At 43.9% G+C, this 18,964-nt stretch overlaps 1 protein-coding gene across 1 annotated transcript in view; it reads right to left on the bottom strand.

Moving 5' to 3' along the window:
* The window catches only part of DUSP22 (dual specificity phosphatase 22), a 377,647-nt gene that overhangs the window by 135,180 nt on the left and 223,503 nt on the right, over window positions 1-18,964 (bottom strand). The window contains exon 4 of the mRNA XM_085607156.1: window positions 5,668-5,717. Coding sequence (XP_085463282.1) covers window positions 5,668-5,717 — 50 coding nt within the window. The remainder of the gene's footprint in view (window positions 1-5,667; window positions 5,718-18,964) is intronic.

Here is an 18,964-nt window from a genome sequence, read left to right on the forward strand (position 1 = left end):
TACCACCTCGGTATTTTCCGAATCGGTAAATACCACCTCGGTATTTACCGATTCGGTGGATTCCGAATCGTGATTACCGAATGTTACCGAATCGGTAACTGTTACCGAATTTTTACCTACATATAACTTACCGATTCTAATTTACCGATTCGGTACGGCTCGGTATTTAAGAAACGGTAAAATTTATTTACCTACATGAGGCCCTTGGTGCCTTACCATGTAACCAATCGATGCTCTGAGGTTTTCAGACAAGGTGTACCAATGACAATAAGAATACAGCAGTGTTTGTTATTTTTAGGGAGTTTTTTAAAACGTTGAGAGGCATGATAGATTGCAATACGTCGCTATAAGCCCTATTCACAGTTCCTTTGCTGTTACTCCCAAGCTCAGACTGGGGCGGAAGAGCTCAAAGTAAAGCTGCAGACAGGGTGGGGGTATTTAAGCATTTCAAACTGCACCATTGTCAGAGTAGCAAATGTGCACAGGGACTACAATGCTTGTAAGCGAAGGTCTGTACGCTTGTAGGTTCTCATCTCCTGCCAAGTTGGACTGCAAGTGGTGAGGTACCTTCAGACATCCCTCTTCATGATCTATCACGCAGGGAACAGAAGAGCACACCGTTCGTTACCTAGGGAACAAAAGTAAGAAATGGACTGCCAATTCTGGAACTGGAATTCCAAAGCTACTACTCATCTATACCAGTCTACAAACTCTACCAATTCACCACTGCCTCCTACACCTTCAAGTCAAGGTACATGTTGCTGTCCTTTACTGAAATAGATCATTAGCAAAGCACATTAATGTCCTCCGACAGTTTGTGGTGCACCAGAGTGGGCATCCTAAACTGAATTAACAGACATAATGTCCCTATAATACCGCACATTACACACTCTGGCTCAAATTCTCCTCTGCCACAACTTATGTATATATATTACATGTCATGAAGAATGCAGCTGCCAGATTACTTCTCTATATTCCCAGAATGGAATCCATCACCCCCATCTGATGAACTTGGGTGGTTCCCGGTGTGTAAATGTATTCTATTGAAATGTTTACTGCTGACGTTCCAAGCCTATCACAACAGAGGTCCGAAGTATCTGAGGGAAGAATTTCTCTTTGCCTTTCCTCTAGACCTCTGAGATCATCTAACCTGCTTCTGCTGTAAGTTCCCAGAAATTGACATGCCCGATTGGCTGGTGAACCTACACGGTCTCTGCATCTGCTTCTGATCGACGGAACAAGATTTAAAAAAAACAACTGAAATCTTTTCGCTCCAACTAAAGCTTTCCATGAATTTCCACTTCTGTGCTACTTAGCCCCAGAACACCTTCCAGCCAGCTGCGCACTGTACAGATGGTTCATTCATTCAACAGGCATATTTCATACTCCCTATCAACAGGACCCATGCAGTGGTGGCTGCACCTACAGGTGGTTTGGGGGGATTTGAAGATGCGCACCCAAACAAAATAAAAAAGGAAAACAGAGAAGAGAGCCCTGGTTGGTGGGAAACATAAATATGTTCTCACGGCTTACAGTAAAGTGATTCCTGTGGCGTCCTACGTGCCTCGGCACTCGTAAAGTGATTCCTGCGGCGTCCTCCGTGCCTCGCTTTACGAGTATAGAAAAACCACAGGAGTATAACCCATAAACCAAGCTGAGATCTGGGTGAATATAATATACATACAACAATATCTCAGCCGGATTCATTAAGACTGATTAGATTCGTATATACAAGGTATTACAACAAAAAAACAAAGAGCGAGAGGCTTCAAGATATTTGTTAAATGTGCCCTTGGGCATCATATATTTTCAGAAGACCAAAAATTGTATACACAACAGTTATAACAGCACTGTTAGGCATAAATGCCAAAGCAACCCTAAAGAAAAGTGTACATAGTGCTCGTGATAAGGAAGTGACGGCGCAAGTTACAACGTGAAAGAACACCACAGCTTGCGGCGCAGGAGACAATACAAAATATATACAAGATAAAAAGGTTCACACAAAAATTATTTTCGATACATAAATTGACATTTACAATGTTTTCGGAACCAAAATTCAAAAAGCGCCTGAAGCATATGTAAGCTGGTGGGCAAGGGTCGACGGCGTTTCGATCCTGTTAAATTACGATCATCTTCAGGACCTGGGTGGCCTAGTTGAAGAGTGCTGTAGCGCGTGAAGTTTAATGCTAGCGCAGGGAAGCAAGGGAAACCGTTATGGCAGTCGGATTGATATTAGGCTTGGCGTCAAACTTGAGCATCCAAGGGAATCGGCTGAAGGCGGCAACCGTGCGAGGACTTGAGTCAGTTGCAGGGATTCAACCCTGAACGGTTCTAGTAGCGCGGGAGAATATTTCCGAATCTGGAATTAATCCAATGCTGATGAAGCACCGGAATGCCACAATCGTGTGCAAATTGTCAAGACACCGGCGGTAATTTGCACGTCCTCGCACGGTTGCCGCCTTCAGCCGATTCCCTTGGATGCCCAAGTTTGACGCCAAGCCTAATATCAATCCGACTGCCATAGTCTTAATGAATCCGGCTGAGATATTGTTGTATTTATATTATCGCTTTACGAGTGGCATGTAAGTAATGGGAACAAATGTATGTTTCCCGATCACCTCAGGATTGAGGACGCAGGAGGCGCACTAATAAGGTCGGAACAATGGACCTACTGATACATTACTGCCAGTAAGGCAACACACCATTCTTGTTCTGTGGATTAAGTACATAGTGACAATATGGTAAACAGGAGGAAGACTGTTTCCCTCCCTTGATTAAAGTGCGGATTGGAAAGATTAAATCTTGCAGACAATTCAGGTATTTCTATTTCCTTGCCGTTACTGTCCTGATGAGGCCAAAATGAATATGACCAAAACGCGTTGACCCCATGATACAGTGGAGCCCGCCAGATGCTGATTAATGTGACAACATTGTGTACATGTGCCAGATAATAGAGTGAGGGTTGAAAATCCCCTCAAATGTGTACAGGACTACCTCATTCTTTTGCTTTTTCTAGTGATGGATGGAATCACGTCGTTGGCACATCCGCACGCAAAAAATAACGGGCAGAAAAGATTGCTTTTTGGACATATGTATATATTTATTTGTATGTTTGATATATATATGCTATCTTTGTTTGTGACAAATTTGATAAAAACAAATATTTTTACAACCACTCCTGGAGTAAGTATTGGTGTTGCATATAAATGAAAAAATTTTAGGGATTTATCACTCATAGATAGGGATCAATTTAGTTCTCCCTTGGATAAACCTATTGGCAGATTTGTTCCTCTGCATCACTGTCTCTTTTCCAGAGATGACTGAGCGAGGTATGAAAAGCAAAGGCTATACAAGGATGTGAACACAAACGCCAATAACTTATGGAAGTCTACTCCATGCCTGCAGGACATCTTCAACTGAAAGCAAAGAACACAGGTTCAATCTAGTCTTGCACATGGATTTTTCCTAAATCCAACTCTCAAGGCAACCTCCTATGAAGACAATGTCCTTCCTAACTCCATCATGTAATCGCTGCAAGGAGAGGACTCTTGCACCCCTTCTCCACATTGTCAACACTCTCCTTTAAAACATGACACATTCTTCCCCTGCTTCTGAAACCATCTCTGGACCCAACCTCACCAACTTTACTCCCCATTACAATCCTAGTATTTGTAAGGAAAATCATCAAAAGAGCAGTGTACACCAAGCTGGAGAAGCACATGAGCATGATTAATCTTCCGCAGGACGAACAATTCTGCTTCAGACCACACTACAGCAAGCAGTCTCTAAGAATTCAACGACTCCCTCCTCAAAACCTGGAACAGCCTCTGCCTCCTAGTCCCGCTTGACCTCTGCAGCCTTCAACACAGTTGACCAGCCAGCTCTGATCAAAACACAAACATCCATGGGATTTTCAGGCACTATCTTGGTATGGTTCATATCCTAGAACACCAATGCTCCGAGACTTCCTCAGGTTACCCCACGGCTCCATCCTCTTTCCCCCATAATCTTTAACCTCTACATGGAACCTCTTGCACCCAACCTTGCCGACAGCAGCATAAAGATCCATCAATACACAGATGACAGCCGACTATCTAAAAATATACTCAACCAATAATACACCGATACTCAAACCCTACCTCAAACTCATCCGGTCTTGGATGCCAACTAACCTCTTGAAGCTAAACCCCACAAAGACTGAATTACTCTTGTTTGCCAACACCGCCAAACAATTCCAGATTCAAGCATGACTCTCCAACTTAAACATGCCAGACTTCACCCACAAGCTGACAGACCAATCAGAAGGTAGGACACTCCCTCTCAACATAGACCTCTGATTCAAGCAACACACCACCATGAAGACCAGGACAGTTTGGTTTTAACTGTGACTCTTGTATAAAGTAAAGTGGTTTCGCCTGTAAAACAACTTCAGGACAACTGTACAAGCCCTACTCCTCTCCCATCTAGACAGAGGCAATATCCTGCTCAGTAGTCTTCCCGATGCCACACTAGCACTCTTGAAAGGTATTCTACACACAGCGGCTTGGCTCAAAGACTTACACTGGTTCCCCCTTCCAGCTCTGAACATCTTCAAGAACAACTGCATCTCTTCTAAAGCCTTCAACAAGACACCATCTAACCTGGCAAACAAACTAGCCACATTTGGGGGAGAATGCCAGATCACAAGCCTGTAAACAAAACACGGCATGGGGAAAAAAATACCAGAAAGCAAGCCTTCTGATTTCATGCACCCAGTATCTGAAACAGTCTCCTAAACACTAAATCAGTATCTACTCTCGTACAATTCAGAAAAAAGTTGAAGACATACCTCTTCACTTAGTACTACGAATAACCCAATAATCTACCTCCCCCAGCGATTGCATCTTTCCAAGGCACCATGCCCTTTTGTTTAGAGCTCTATGGCTCTCGAGCTAGGTTCACGCTCTTCGAATACAAACTCATACATAGAGTAAAGTGGTGGGAAAAGCAGAAGACTAAGTATCATTTAGTTTTGTAATGAACTTAACATGACAAATTACAAAGCCATCAACAGCTAATAGTGGAGCAGCACTTTGTGGGTGCAGAATGGAAAGGAAAAGTTTGTTTTTATTTTGATGGGCAACAGGAGGGCAAAAACTGGAAAATGGCAGACTGGTGGATAGATGTGTTAGAGAGAGGTGAGGGGAATCATGAACAAACAATAAAAGACTCTTTGCACTGTCTCATAGTGGAAGCAGTTATGCTGATTCACAGAGACATATAATTGTAGCAGGTTGGAGAACATGCCAAAAAAAGTCCATGTTCCTCTAATTCGAGGATGGGACCATTATGTAATTCACAAGAAATACATCAAACTGTTAATTACAGATGTAGAAATAACTACATGTGTTGTATAGGTATATAATTTACAAACACAATTCTAATTGTGTGCAAGATCTCCTTATACATAACCAATAAGGCCAGCTACTAGATTTAAGAACAATATTCTGAAGGAACAAACAATATACAAGGGGTAATATCAGGTTCAGCACAGATATCACTGGCTTGTGCTGAATGTATAAATTCAGGAATGAATATGGCAAAACAATATATCGGTCCACTAAAATGACTTAAGATTTTGATTCCTGCATTAAAGAAAATAATCATTTTGAAAGCAGATAAACTTACAGGTTCTGAGAAGGTGAATCAGAGGCAGGAATGCAAAGATATTTCAGGTCCTATAAGAAGAAAACAGACAAGTTAAGGTAAGTTATCACTGTAGAAAAAGAACATTTCAAGATGTGATTGAACTTAACCAAAGAGAAACAAGCTCACAGGTCTGGCCATTAACATTTATAGTGAATAGATTATCTTGTCAGAAAATAATCTGCAACATGTTAAAGTAAAAGCCCATCTCGGTATCACAAAATAGGCACATGGGGACAATCACGGTATCTGCATATTCCTTTGGTGGTAGGTGGGAAACGGAGGGGCGCACATGGCTATCCAAGCGCTGATTGGTTGGGGGGAGGGTTTGGGAGCTGTTTTCCATCACTTGGGATCAGAATCTCTGCACTTTTTATTTCTGGAGAAAAAGTGAGAAAGTAGGTTGTATGAACCATCATGGGTGGAGGGATCCAAGAACAGTTATAAACAAGTTAAAATTTGTGGAGGCAGGGGTGGGTGTGGCGAGTCTGAGGGTATGTAAGTGCCACTAATAATAAGAATGTATTGTGTAGTTAGTTATAACAATTACAATTGCAGCATAAAATCATCAAATGTGACAACATTCCTATTAACATTTTAAATTTGTTGAAAGGTAAAAAGGTAATTTGGACTTCTTACATTAAACCTGGAACATAGTGTATGTAATGCCAAGCCAGCACATTTGAGTCCGCGTAACTCGTGTGTAAAAATGTGAATGTGCAAATCAATGTAGCGAGCACTTAGAAGATAGCGCGATCTTAAACAGCTTGGAACAAAGTGCGACAAAACATGAGAAAAGTGTACCATGTACGAGTTGATAACAGATGTCAATCTTTACTGTGACCTTTGCAGCAGCCACATAATTGAAGATTGTGTGCAAAATAAGCCAATGTAATATAGCAGTCGTATAATGGATATTAAACTGAATATTAGACGCTATTTATTTGATATTTGTAGTAATTTGCTGACTTGTTGCAGGAATTTAGCTGCTCTGCATGAAATCTGTAGCGACTGGCAGTTTAATAACGCCATTACGGCTGGTTGGCATGATCTGACCCGAAGAGAACGGAAAGCAGGAAGTAGGAAATGCAGTCTCCAGTTGTTCACAGCTGGGCAGCTACACAGAAGGTGTAAGAGGGCCTCTTCCGCCTATTCATAGAGTCTACACTGAGTGGACGGCTATGTTCGTTTCCATGTTGGAACCTGATCTTTTGAGCAAAAAACTCTGAGTCGAATCAAGAGTAGAGAATGCAGTACGGTTGGAGTTCTGAGTCGGACCAGATACGGCTGTGGTGACCGGATCTCATGAAGAGAAAACCATCCAGACGTGTTTTTTCTTTGCCAGGGCAGCTTTGTCCAATAGCCAGGCTTTTAGTTTTGCGGCATTGTTTGCTATTTTTTTAAATGCAGGGAAGTTACAGTTTGTGTCCCACGCTTCATGTAAGTTAAGCGCGAGTAAAGCGTGGTCAAGGGAGGTTGGCCAGTCTTTCTTCCCTTTTTGCTGGTTCTTCAGTTACGTCCAACAAAGCCCCTGCAAGGATTCTTCTTGAGCTGCTCTCAGTTTCCAGCACAATTTTAGTAATGCTGCTTGCCTTTCCAGGAGTTGATTGAATAGCCCGAATTCCAGGCGAACTTGCGCTTGAGATGTAAATTGAGGTATCTGAAAAATTTGTTTGAAGAGGCCGGATTGTTGGATATTCAAAAAATTTGCATCTTGGCTCTTAAATAATTCGGAGCCATAAGTAAAGGTTGGGAGAAACTTGGCAGCAATAACTTTTAGTAGATGGGAGTTTGATGGGCACATTAGTTTCGGTCTTAGGGTGTTTAGTGCGAAGCGTAATTTGTTCGCCTGTGCTCGTCTTTTGATTAGATGGTCTTTAAAGTATAAATCTGGAATCTACCACCACTCCCAAATATTTGTAAGATCCACTCTGCTCTGTGCTATTCCCTGCTGCATACCACTTTTTACTATGGTGCCCGATGTTTGCAGAGAAACAGATGACATTGGTTTTGTTGTAATTTAGAGATAGGCAGAGCTCCTTTGTGTAAGCGCCACTCATTTTTGGAGAGGGGGCATGGTTTTTGAAGAGCAACATTAGAGGTGCTGCTCAACGTACCAGGCAAGTAAGTGGCTGTCTATCGCAGGTCAGCCGAGGCTCCACAGTACCATGAAAAATACAATTCAAGGTGTATTCTAACAGAGATACTTTCACTCGTAACCTCACAGAGGGCAGCTTCGCCCCATTGGTTCTTCAGGCAAGCAATACAACAAACGTCAAGTGAGTTTTAACAGGTATTGACATAATTCATTGTTTGATGAGTAAAGTATTGCTACTGCCATAATGAACAAGCAATGGCAAAGCCAGTGCATACAGTGAGTGAGTGAGTGCAATAAGCAGAGCTGTGACCCTTAGCTGTGAAGCCTCTGTTAGAACTGGGGAAGATGGTGTCTGCTGCTGACAGATTCAAACTGGCAGCGAATGCAGTAAAAAACTACTTTGTCACATTAAAAAACAGAGTCATGTAAAGTCAAAGGAATAGTGTAGCCATCCATGTAATGCTGTGGCCCTCTATAGATCGCATGAACTCTCTCAAGACTAATAGCAAAAGCTGCCCTTAGCCAGACTCAAATAAAATTAAGTGGAAATGGATCAGGCCCAGTAAGTTATTTGACAAACGCACCAAGATGATGAAAGCAAATAATATCTATATGACGCGTAATCGAAAGGCTGGCCTGGTCTAGGAAGTAGGAGACAAAAAGTGGCCTCTGAGCTCTGGAGAGCCCACGGTCACAAGATCTTTACCACTGGCAGCTCTTGTTCGCAATGATCTAAAGAAAGCTGTACCAGAATAGAGGCAACTTATGCGAGATAGTCCTAGCTATCAAATAGAATAAACGTGGCAGCATAAAACCTACGCCCACGGCTCTTAGTAAATCTTAAATTGAATGCAAGTGGGTGTTAACGAGAGTTTTTACAGACCTTGAACCCCAAGGCCCGATAATAAGCAAGGCAGGCCTCGTAATAGGCCCCTTGTAGAATGCAGTGAACAGAATTCATATATTTGTTTATTAAAGTCAGATATCACAAGCACTTTTAAAAAATGAATTTGCTTGTCAATATAACTGAAAAGCATAGTTTCACCTACTGCTAACCTCAGAGTTACGATACTAGCTCTCTTTTCCCCCAAGCCCCACAACACCTGGTTTGCTTGTGAAACAACTGCTCTCGTAATAGCTCAGCATGTTTCATATACAGCAGTTTTCTCTCCTCTCAGTAATCATTTGTCAAGTTTCAGACCTTCGTATTAAAGGTGGCTTGCCATATGTTTAAGATTTCGGAAAATGCTCTGTCTTGATTCCTTGTCTTCAAAACTAGAAAAAATGCATTCACCGTAATATGCTTCAAGTTTTAATTCTTGTCCAACCCTTTTCACAAACTAAGAGTGTGCTTCTTTTGCAGAATATGCACTGAATGGAATTTAGGAATACGCAAAGGGTATTTTGAATGTTATGCACAAAACGGCAAATCAGGAAAGTGACCTTCCCCTATGCCGTGAGGGCCGAGAGGAACTCTCAAGAGGGAGTACACCCTACCGTGTAATAACACTAGACCACAAAAAGTACTCCTCGAGTACGTGAACCGTGTTCACGATTTTACCTCAGGTAGACCCTGATACTCTGGTGATGGGAAGTCCCTATGTGAAGCTAAATATGGTAACCCACTAGGGAGAGGTGAAGGAAACAATTTCTTTTGTTACATTTACCCTCACACACCCTAGTGGTGTCATGCTTCATCATCGGGTCACCCTGACGCCTAAAAGTCAGAGTGGGCTGGACCATATTACAGGGAGCTCTTAGTGATATTATTGGCCAGAGGGAATTACAGATTAAAATTCCACGGGCAGATCCCAGTTTCCCTTTATTCTTGGATCTGACAGGGATATTAAAAACAGAAAATAAAAGGGTCAATCAGGGTATTATGGTCCTAAGACCCTTGTGCCAACATGTTTCAGTCCACTCTTGCCCCTAAAAGGTGCTGGACTTTCTTCAGGGCAGTGAAAGCATCCTCCCTGGAAGGAACCAAGGGAATTTCCCTATACTGCTATTTGTAAAGGGCAGGTAGCTGGTCCTTTTTACAATAAGAAGATATTATCTTTTCCTGATACTCCATCTGTGAACATAAAAACAATGAAACAAATCATAGTGTATCATTGGTAGACAAAGTGATACTTCCCATGTGAGATGTGCTTATAAATGCACCTGTGTAGTCATAACATGCAGGTGAAACAACACATCATCCAACATGCCTATTTGCTGCATGCAGGATATCATTCTTTAGCACTACCACTCTCAGCTAGGTGGCCAAAGGTGGTGTTGTGGCGACATGTGTCGCATACTGTCAATATCCACATTTTTTGATGTATGTGAAAGCACAGTGAAACAAACCCAGTGTCACTCACTCAAACAGCAGACACTTTCTCTGGCGAGTTCAAGGTACTGTAGTGAGGGGATGGAGGCTCCTGGGGGCCAGGGGACAAGCCTCGCCCACGAATGAGAGGAGATGGTTGACCACACCTATGCCACCCAAAAAATCCTCAAGTAAAGTCTCTAGTGTTTTGGCCCCGCGTAGAAGAAGCAATCTCAAGACCAAAGACACTGATACAAGCATGGCGCGCAACAATGACTATCTGATGGCCTCCCTGAGGGAATTTAAGGCTGAATTGCGCACAGAACTTAAGATGGACATGAAGGCCTCGATGGAGCAACCCAAAGCGGACCTAACGGAGCGCATGACCTCCCTCTAACAAGATGTAGACTCCATCGGCACAAGAGTACTGGAGGTGGAGGCTTAAACACAGTATCTTGACAAACGAGTAACGGATACCCCGACAAGGTGCAAGTCCTCCACGCGCAATTGCAACAGGCCCTACTGAAAAACAAGGACCTGGAAAATAGGTTGAGGAGAGAAAGCATATGAATCAGTGAATTGGAGGAAGGAGTCGAGAAGCCTGACTTGGAGGCCTTCATCGAGGGACTCTTCGCAGAGGTTCTGGAGCCACACCAGCCAAAATCAACATAGAGAGGGTCCATCGAATGGGCCGTCAAACGTTGGAAGAACGGAGATGCACCTGCAACATTTTGGTCAAGCTCCACTCATTTAAGGTCAAGGAGGCCATATTACAAGCGGCCAGGAGGAAAGACTCTGTATCCTTTCAGGGCTTCATTTGCATGTTGTTTCAAGACCTGGCACAGTTCACCCTACAAGGAATACAACGAAGACAACAATTCAGACCAATAATGGAAACGTTGCGTGCGGACCACATCAAATATCGCTGGACTTATCCATTTGGGTTAGCCTTTGAACAAAGCAAAACATCATAGAACTGGAGGAAGGCTTGGAGGTCCTGGGACTACCGAATCCGGAGGCGGTGATAACTCAGACTTACTCAAAAGGGAAAGATGCAGAGCGCAATAAACCTTTTCAGTGGCGTACTCTGCCCAAAGGACAACAGTGAAAGACTTAACGTGGGAAGGAGACGACCTTTCATCTATAGTCAAGGTTCAGAGGGAAGAGACTGGGGTATTGCTGGCCATATGGCCTTGGCAGAAAATAGAGGGGTCCGGGAAAATGACCGGTGAGGTCAGAGGGGAATGACTTTGGCTCCATGGAATCAAACAGTCTTGACCGGCCACAATATAGAAGAAAAAGAAAGGACATGCTACACTTCTTACTTTTAAAGAGACAGCTGAGGAGGCGTGCCTAGACCAAGACGCCTGATGACATGCCCTTTTCCTTGATTGACATCATTGCAGGGGGTCCAAGGGCTCCACAGCTAATGTTCAGTTATGTTCCCAGTTCCAAATGGGTATAGGAGAGTAGTGGGGTTACAATGGGAGTAGACAGGCAATGCAGTACTTCAGCAAAAGGTGGGGGCAGCTCATAGGGAAGAAGGCGGGGGAACTGAAGTGCCAAGGGAGATGCAATAGGGCGACAAAACCAGTAGGGCAGGGCTCAAGGGGGGGACGAGATAGGAGTTAGGATGATTGCAGTAGCATTGTGGAACGTGAAAGGCTGGAATTTCCAAGAATTAAATGTCATGTGATATGTTGCATAACATGTTATGTTTACATTCGGACGAGAAACCATTGTATATTAAGAGGTGAGACGGACGTGATATCATTGTTATGTTTGTTATCATATACCAAGGACGACTGTAACAACTGAAAAGAAATTACTGATGGTTTGGCAATAAGTGATAAATAAAGTTTAAAAAACCTGGAATTTCCCTCTCCAGCGCCACAAAGTTTAGAAGTATATGGTTTTTTTTAACTGTTTTCATCAACATAGTTATATGCAATATATGAACAATCAAGAATCAGCAATGCTTAGATAGAATTCAGACGTTGCAGTAATGAAAGTAGCATGACACTATACAGTAGTAACACCAGCTCGGCTGCAATGAGTTTGTATCTCTCTGGGATATCTGTATTTACAGTCAGCCATAACAATTCAAACCTGGGTAAAGTACAAAGGACACAGGGACACATGAGGACTAGGAGGATGAGGGGGGGGGGGGGAAGGGGAGAGTTTCCTAATCTCTCTTCGACTCTCAGGCTTTGCTTCATTATGGCTTTTTCGTCATCTTTCCCCTCTACACTTAGCTCATAAAATTGTATTCAAGGAGTCCAGATCTTGCGAAAGTTTAGGGGCATTCTCTCGCCTGGTAAGTCACTTTTTCAGCCATCATATAGAGATCCAGATGGGTCCTCCATTCAGTAAGTGTGAGCGGGTTTGGATCTCCCCATTGACAAGCAATATTTCTCTTGGCCACTACAAGCCCTAAGTTGTATATAAAGAGTTTGTGGCGTGGCAGGTCTATTTCAGTGGAAATGCCAGTAGAGCATATAGTTGTGCCCCTAACACTTTAATTAGTTCCCCTGCTATCCGGCTGCAGTACCGTTGGATTTTCCTACTCTCCCAAAGCGTGTGTATGTATGTACCTTGGTCTGTTTTGCACCGCAGGTACAGAGATGTCTGTGCTCTACCCATGTTATGGAGACGCACCCGATCAAAGTAAACTCTATGGAGGATCTTAAATTGTATTAAGCGTAATCGCTGTTAGATTGCTACTTCTCTCGGGTGCATCAAAGCTGCCTCCCAGTCAATATCTTCCAAAGGCCCTGTGGTAACTTCCCATTTTGCCCTGAGCTGCCCCAATTTATCTGGAATACTGTTCATTAATGTTTTATAGGTCCAAGAGATAGCTTTAAGAGAGTTCTTCTTGTAGCAGTCTACCTTCTAGAGGAGGAAACTCTGGTACCTCCGTAGCATCTATCTCCTCTGCCTTCCATGCATGCCGCAGCCTGAGATACGAGTACCTCTGAGTGTCACACATTTAATATGTGGTCTTTAGCTTTTCAGAGGGAGCTAGAGTACCTCCCTCTACGATGTCACCTATTTTAGTAATCCCAATTAAGTCCCACTTTCTAAGCTCTAGGAGTTTACCAATCTCTGGCAGTCTCGCACCCTCCCAGAGGGAGGTCTCTCTTGTAATCTGTTTGTCCCATCCCATCTGTCTTTCCGCTCCTTTCCAGGCCTCAATTGCTCTCTGTGTGGCCGGTAAAGGTTGACAGACTCCCTTGCCTCTGTATATGTAATGGAGATATGTGTGGCTTCTAATCATTCAAGGGCATAGGTGGGGTGATCTCCCGCCAAGTGCCCTCATATATTAACCACTATAAAATGGGTGGCCCTGTAATATGCTCTTATGTCTGACAAAACGAGTCCCCCATTGTACTGATTTTGTTGCAGTGTTTGCAATGCAACTCTCGGGTGTCTTCCGTCCCACAGTAACGTGCGCAAGTTTGCGTTTATCGTGGCAAATATGTCTTCGGGTATTCTGCAATATGTGTTTTGAAGCGCATATAACAATTTCGGAAGCGTAATCATTTTATATAATGCAGCTCTTCCCATTATCGTTAGCGGGAGTCGCCTCCACCTCTCAACATCCATGTGTAATTCTGCAAGCACCCTCCTAATATTTTGATTGAGGTTGATCGTGTCATTGGTGGTAATATACAGACCCAGGTACCTGAACCCTTCTTGGGCCACCTGAAAACATCCCGGGATCCATCTCTTGTCCATAGGTTCTCCTACTGTGTACAGACTGGACTTGTCCCAGTTGATACTGTAGCCCGCGTGCTCACCGTTTTCCTGAAAGGTGCTAAGCACTATCGGGAGTGTCCTATCTGGATTAGTAATATATAGGAGGATGTTCTCTGCATAGAGCGATATACGCTCGTCTGAAAGGGCACCCTCTCTATCTTTAAAAGCAGTGATTTCCAGGCGCTTTCTAATTATGCAGGCCAACCGTTCCATGACCAGTGCAAAAGGCAGTGGGGACAGGGGGCAGCCCTGCCGGTTGCCTCTCTGGACCAGGAAGGTCTCCGAAGTTATTCCATTAACTCAGACCCAGGCCACTGGACTAGCATAGAGTATAATCTCCACCCAGGCTATAAAGGCCGGACCAAATCCGAACTTCAACAGGGTTTGCCTCCGGAATGGCCAATGTACCATGTCGAAGGCCTTCTCTGCATCTAAGGAGAGGAACATGTGTGTTGTGGATCTATTCTTTACAGTATCTATTCAATAAGCTAGTCGACGAAGATTAAGTCTTGTGGCACGCCGCGGCATAAAGCCAGATTGGTCCCAGTGAGTGAGGGATGATATTATTGTCAGGAGGCGTGTCGCTATCACAGTGGCAAGTATCTTTGTTTCCACATTCAGTAAGGATATGGGTCTATAGGACCCACATTTAATTGAGGGTTTACCTGGTTTATGGATCACTACCACTGTGGCCCTTCGTAGGTCTAGCGGAAATGTCTTTTCTCCTAGGGATGTCTGGAACATGTTCAGAAGGTGCGGGGCCAATAGATTGGCGTTAAGTTTTAAAAATACTGCAGGAGCCCATTTGGGCCTAGGACCTTCCCTGGTTGTTGCCTGCTATCTGCATCCCTTACTTCCTCTAAGGTCAAATCTCCCTATAAGAAGTCTCTATCTTCTCGGGACAAAGTGGGAGCTTCTACGGTTTGTAGATAGGAGTCTATTTGGGCAGCGTCTGGCATTGGTCTGGCTCTATATAACTCTGTATTGTACCGGGCAAAAGCGTTTCCTATATTTGGGGATGTGGTGTGTCTCTTGTCTTGTTCTTGTAAGGAGGTCACCCACCTCGCCTTGCTCTCTCTCCTACTCAGCCAGGCCAATAGTTTTCCCGCTCGGTCTCCTGTCTCATATAGCTGGTGCTGTGTGGCCAAGAGTTGCGCTTTCACTTCCTGGGTGATTTAGGCTTTTATATGCTCTCCGGGTTACCTCTGTCGCAACATGTGGTGGGCCATATTTGTATCTATATGTTTTCTAGTTCTAGGAGTCTCTGTTCCAGGGTCTCTATTTCCTGGGTCTATGACTTTTTTTTGTGGGCTATTATATTTTGCGCTTTATCTCTTATCACCGCATTACAGGCCTCCCATAGAGTCACCGCAAAGGATACTGTGCCCTCGTTTTCTCTTAAAAATTGTTCCAAATCTATTTGGATCTCGTGGGCAATTTTTTTTATCTTGTAGGGCCCAAGCTGGTGATCTCCTTTCCCCCTGGCTCCCTACTCTCCTCCCCCCCACTGTCAACCATAAAGGTGAGTGGTCAGACATGCCCTTTGCTGGATATTCCACCTTCTTAATCCCCTCCACCTCTGCCGATGGGGAGAATAGGTAATCTAGTCTGAAGAAGACCCTGTGGGCGCCTGAGAAATATGAGTATGTACGGTCTGTCGGATGTTGGTGTCTCCAAGAACCAGTCAGCACCAGTGTGTTCTGAAACCGTTCGAGGTGCGTGGGGGAATGTGTACCAACTCTCGTATGTGTACGGTCTAATTGTGGATTTATCACTTTGTTAAAATTACCCCTAATGATGTGTGTGGAGGGGCTCGAGTCTATGAGTATCTGTGCTACGTTGTCTAGTGTATGGTGCTGCAGTCTTGGGGAGCATACACACAGAGTTATTTTTTTGTCCTCTGTAGGCTGCCTCTCTGATCTATGCTCGTACATTTTGCATGGAATACAAAAAGGAGGGACAGAAGAGGCCTTTTCCATTCACGAAGGAATGGGAGGTCCAGTAGGAACGGGGGCCCCTAGTACAAGGATTACAAAAGGTGTTCCTATAGTTCCTCAGAAATGTAATGAAGTCGAACAAGAAGAAGAAGGCTAAATCCAACCTAGTACACCATGTGGAGATCCATATGTTGGATTTTAATGCCCTCACACACCCTTTCAAGTGTCATGCTTCATCATATGGGCTGCTCTTCGTCGGGCCGGCGGTGCAATGCCCAACGGGCTCCCTAAAAAGGGGCACTTTAGCGGAGATCTTCTATCCAACTGCCGTATGGTGAAGTGCGGGTGTGGGCCCAGGATAATGTAGATGTATATTAGTGTGGTTAAAATAAGGTCAGGAGTGCCTAGTGAAAATTAGTTTTATTCTGAGGGCCTCCTACCCTAATTAAAAGCGTGTAGACATGGCACTTATTCGAGAATAATGTCTCGTATTAAGGTGTCATGTGTTTATAAGACGTCGGTCAACATGTTTCTCGCCTTGAGTAGGTATACTCGCGATTCGTCAGGACCTTAAGAACAAACTATCTACATATAACAAACTAATAAAGTTAAGGTTATTCACAACCTAAATGTTATGTTTAAACACAATACCTGTTAACGTCAGGAACTACCTGGAAAGAGACAAGGTATGGTAAAACATTTGAATGGGTACATACTGTATGGAACGGTTGGTGAGAGAGCCTTCAGTGTGACACACACTCTTTAACTTGATTAAAAGTGGTGATGTGTCGCAAATTTTATCAGAATTTAAAAACAAGGTCGTGGTGAATCCCTATGGTGAGCTAAAGTGACTATTCACCACTGTGGAAATCCTGTTTAAAAGCAGCAAAAATACACACGTGTGACGCACCCTATTCAGTTATTATCCAGACATCAATAGTACTCGGTGGACTGTACAGGAGTATGAATTCCTCAAAATTTAGGACTGAATTAGAAAAAGTTAACATGAATCCATGGTAGTATCTCATCTATCAGTTTGTATAAACCAATGCACAATTTTTATTAGAAATTGAGAAATTTACCCAGAGCAAAACGGGGTTTCTAAGGTGAGTTTATCGAATATTCGTCGTCATAAGTGACCCACCCCTCGCTATCTGGTGAGGAAAGGGGTAGCAATATGACTGATTGCAAACGGGAACTGATGTCATTTTATAGTAACAGTGAAGTGGCCACCGAATTGGAATAACTATTGGTTGTTAGACATCAGTAAGATTGTGTAAACATGCGTCTATATGCTATTTACAAGTATTAAAAAGTTTCTGTATTGCCTGAATGCCACAAGTCTTGTGTGCATCCTGGTCTGCGAGCGTTTTTTGTCCGTTCAATCTGGTGTGTTAATGGTAATACATGCAGGTTGTTGTGTCATTGGCAAGTGCTTCAATTGCCTGCATCTCTTGTTTAGTAGTATTTTTGAAATGCTTGTTTTTTGTCATAGCTTTCACGTCTGAGTACTGCTTGTTCGTAGGTCAACACCTCATTGGATACCATCCCACTCTGGGGAGTAAAGGAGGAAGGGTTATGTAGACCTGAATCCTCATCAGGAGTATATTCCTTCCCCTCAAAGAAAAATTTGAGGCGATTTTTACGGAAAAATTGGTGTAGTTCACAAGTTTGAGAGAAGAGATCGACTCGTGGAGTAGGAACAAATCCTAGTCCTTTCTGGAGGATATCATTTTCTGTCTTGGTTAATTGTCTAGATGACAAATTTACAACTAGGTTTGTTTTCTGTTGGTCTGACTCCTGGTTTCCATTCCTGGTTGAGCAGGTTCTTCCCATTGTACTCTTTTCTCCTGTTGGGTACCTCTTTTTCGCCCTCGCCCTCTGCCCCAACCTCTGCCTAAAAAAGGCTGGCGCATACCCTGGGGTGCAAACTGGGGTGGGTATTGAGGTCCGAACTGTGGAGGACCTTGAGGAAACATTGGGTATTGCCAGAAAGGGGGTCCCTGGTAGAGTGGTGGTGGGTAGGTGCATACCTTAATAAAACAAACTCAAATTGCGGATTTCTCTGCGGTTGTACGTCCCCCCTTCCTCCCCACACTCTCCCTCCACCCATGCCATTACCCAACTGGTCAACTTGACAAATGTAGCTCAGGCGAAGTTTGAGAGGTCTGTCTCCTCCCCCCCCCCACCCCTATTCAAAGTCTAAACAAAACTGATAAGTTTGAATCAAAGTCTGTTGCCGTGTTGGGCGTAACGTATAATATCTACGTGTACTTAGCTAGAGTCTTACTGTCTCTCGGCTGCTGCCCAGCCCCAGTATTTCAGCCTTCTTCACCGCTTTTAGATGGTTGCTGCTGTTGGGTTTCTGTGGTGGCGGTTTGCTGATCATGGTCTTCTAGTTAGTGAATTTTCTGCAGAATTGGATGTTTGCTATCTGGATCTGAGAAGTACTCCGTTCCGGAGGTGGTCTGTTGAGACCTGTTGCACTGTTGACTGTCTTTATCTCGTGGCTGTTCTCCGTCGGAGTCAGATATCTGGGACTTTTTGTGTACGAGTCTTCTGGCTTGAGATGGTGTTTTAGGGTACATCCTGTGTGAAGTAGCCAGTCTGCGCGGCCTCCGTGTCCTGGAGCCCGTGTTTTTTAGATGACCTGAGATCAGGGTTTCTGTTGGTTCCTGCCTTCGCCTCGCTGGTGGCCGCTCCTTAAGCCAGGTCCATGCCTCCTCTGGAGTTTGGAAGAAATGTGAGGCACCAAGGAATATAACCTTGAGCCTTGCTGGAAATAACCGCATGTATTGCATCTTGAGACTCCTTAGTTTGGCCTTGACCGCGTTGAAGGTTCTGCGCTGCCGTCTCGATTATGAAGCAGGTTGACAACTGTGTGTTTGGGAGCGAGTCTTTGAGCCACGCCATGAGAAATTGTCCTGTGTTGTTCCCTTCCGATCTCTCGGGAAATCCAACAAATCGTAAGTTATTCCTTCGGGCCCTGTTTTCTGCATCATCCACTCTCCATGCCACTTCTTTCAACGATGTAGCCATTTCCGTGACTTCTTTTCTCATAGCGTGGGGTACGTCTTCCACTCGGATATGCGTGCTTCCGCTTGAGTTACTCTTTCAGAAACTTTGCGCAGGTCCTGGCGCAACAGGGAAACCTCTGTACCTACCTCCGCCATT

This window comes from Triturus cristatus, chromosome 5_2, assembly GCF_964204655.1.
Source record: "Triturus cristatus chromosome 5_2, aTriCri1.1, whole genome shotgun sequence".
In the NCBI taxonomy this organism is placed as follows: Eukaryota; Metazoa; Chordata; class Amphibia; order Caudata; family Salamandridae; genus Triturus; species Triturus cristatus.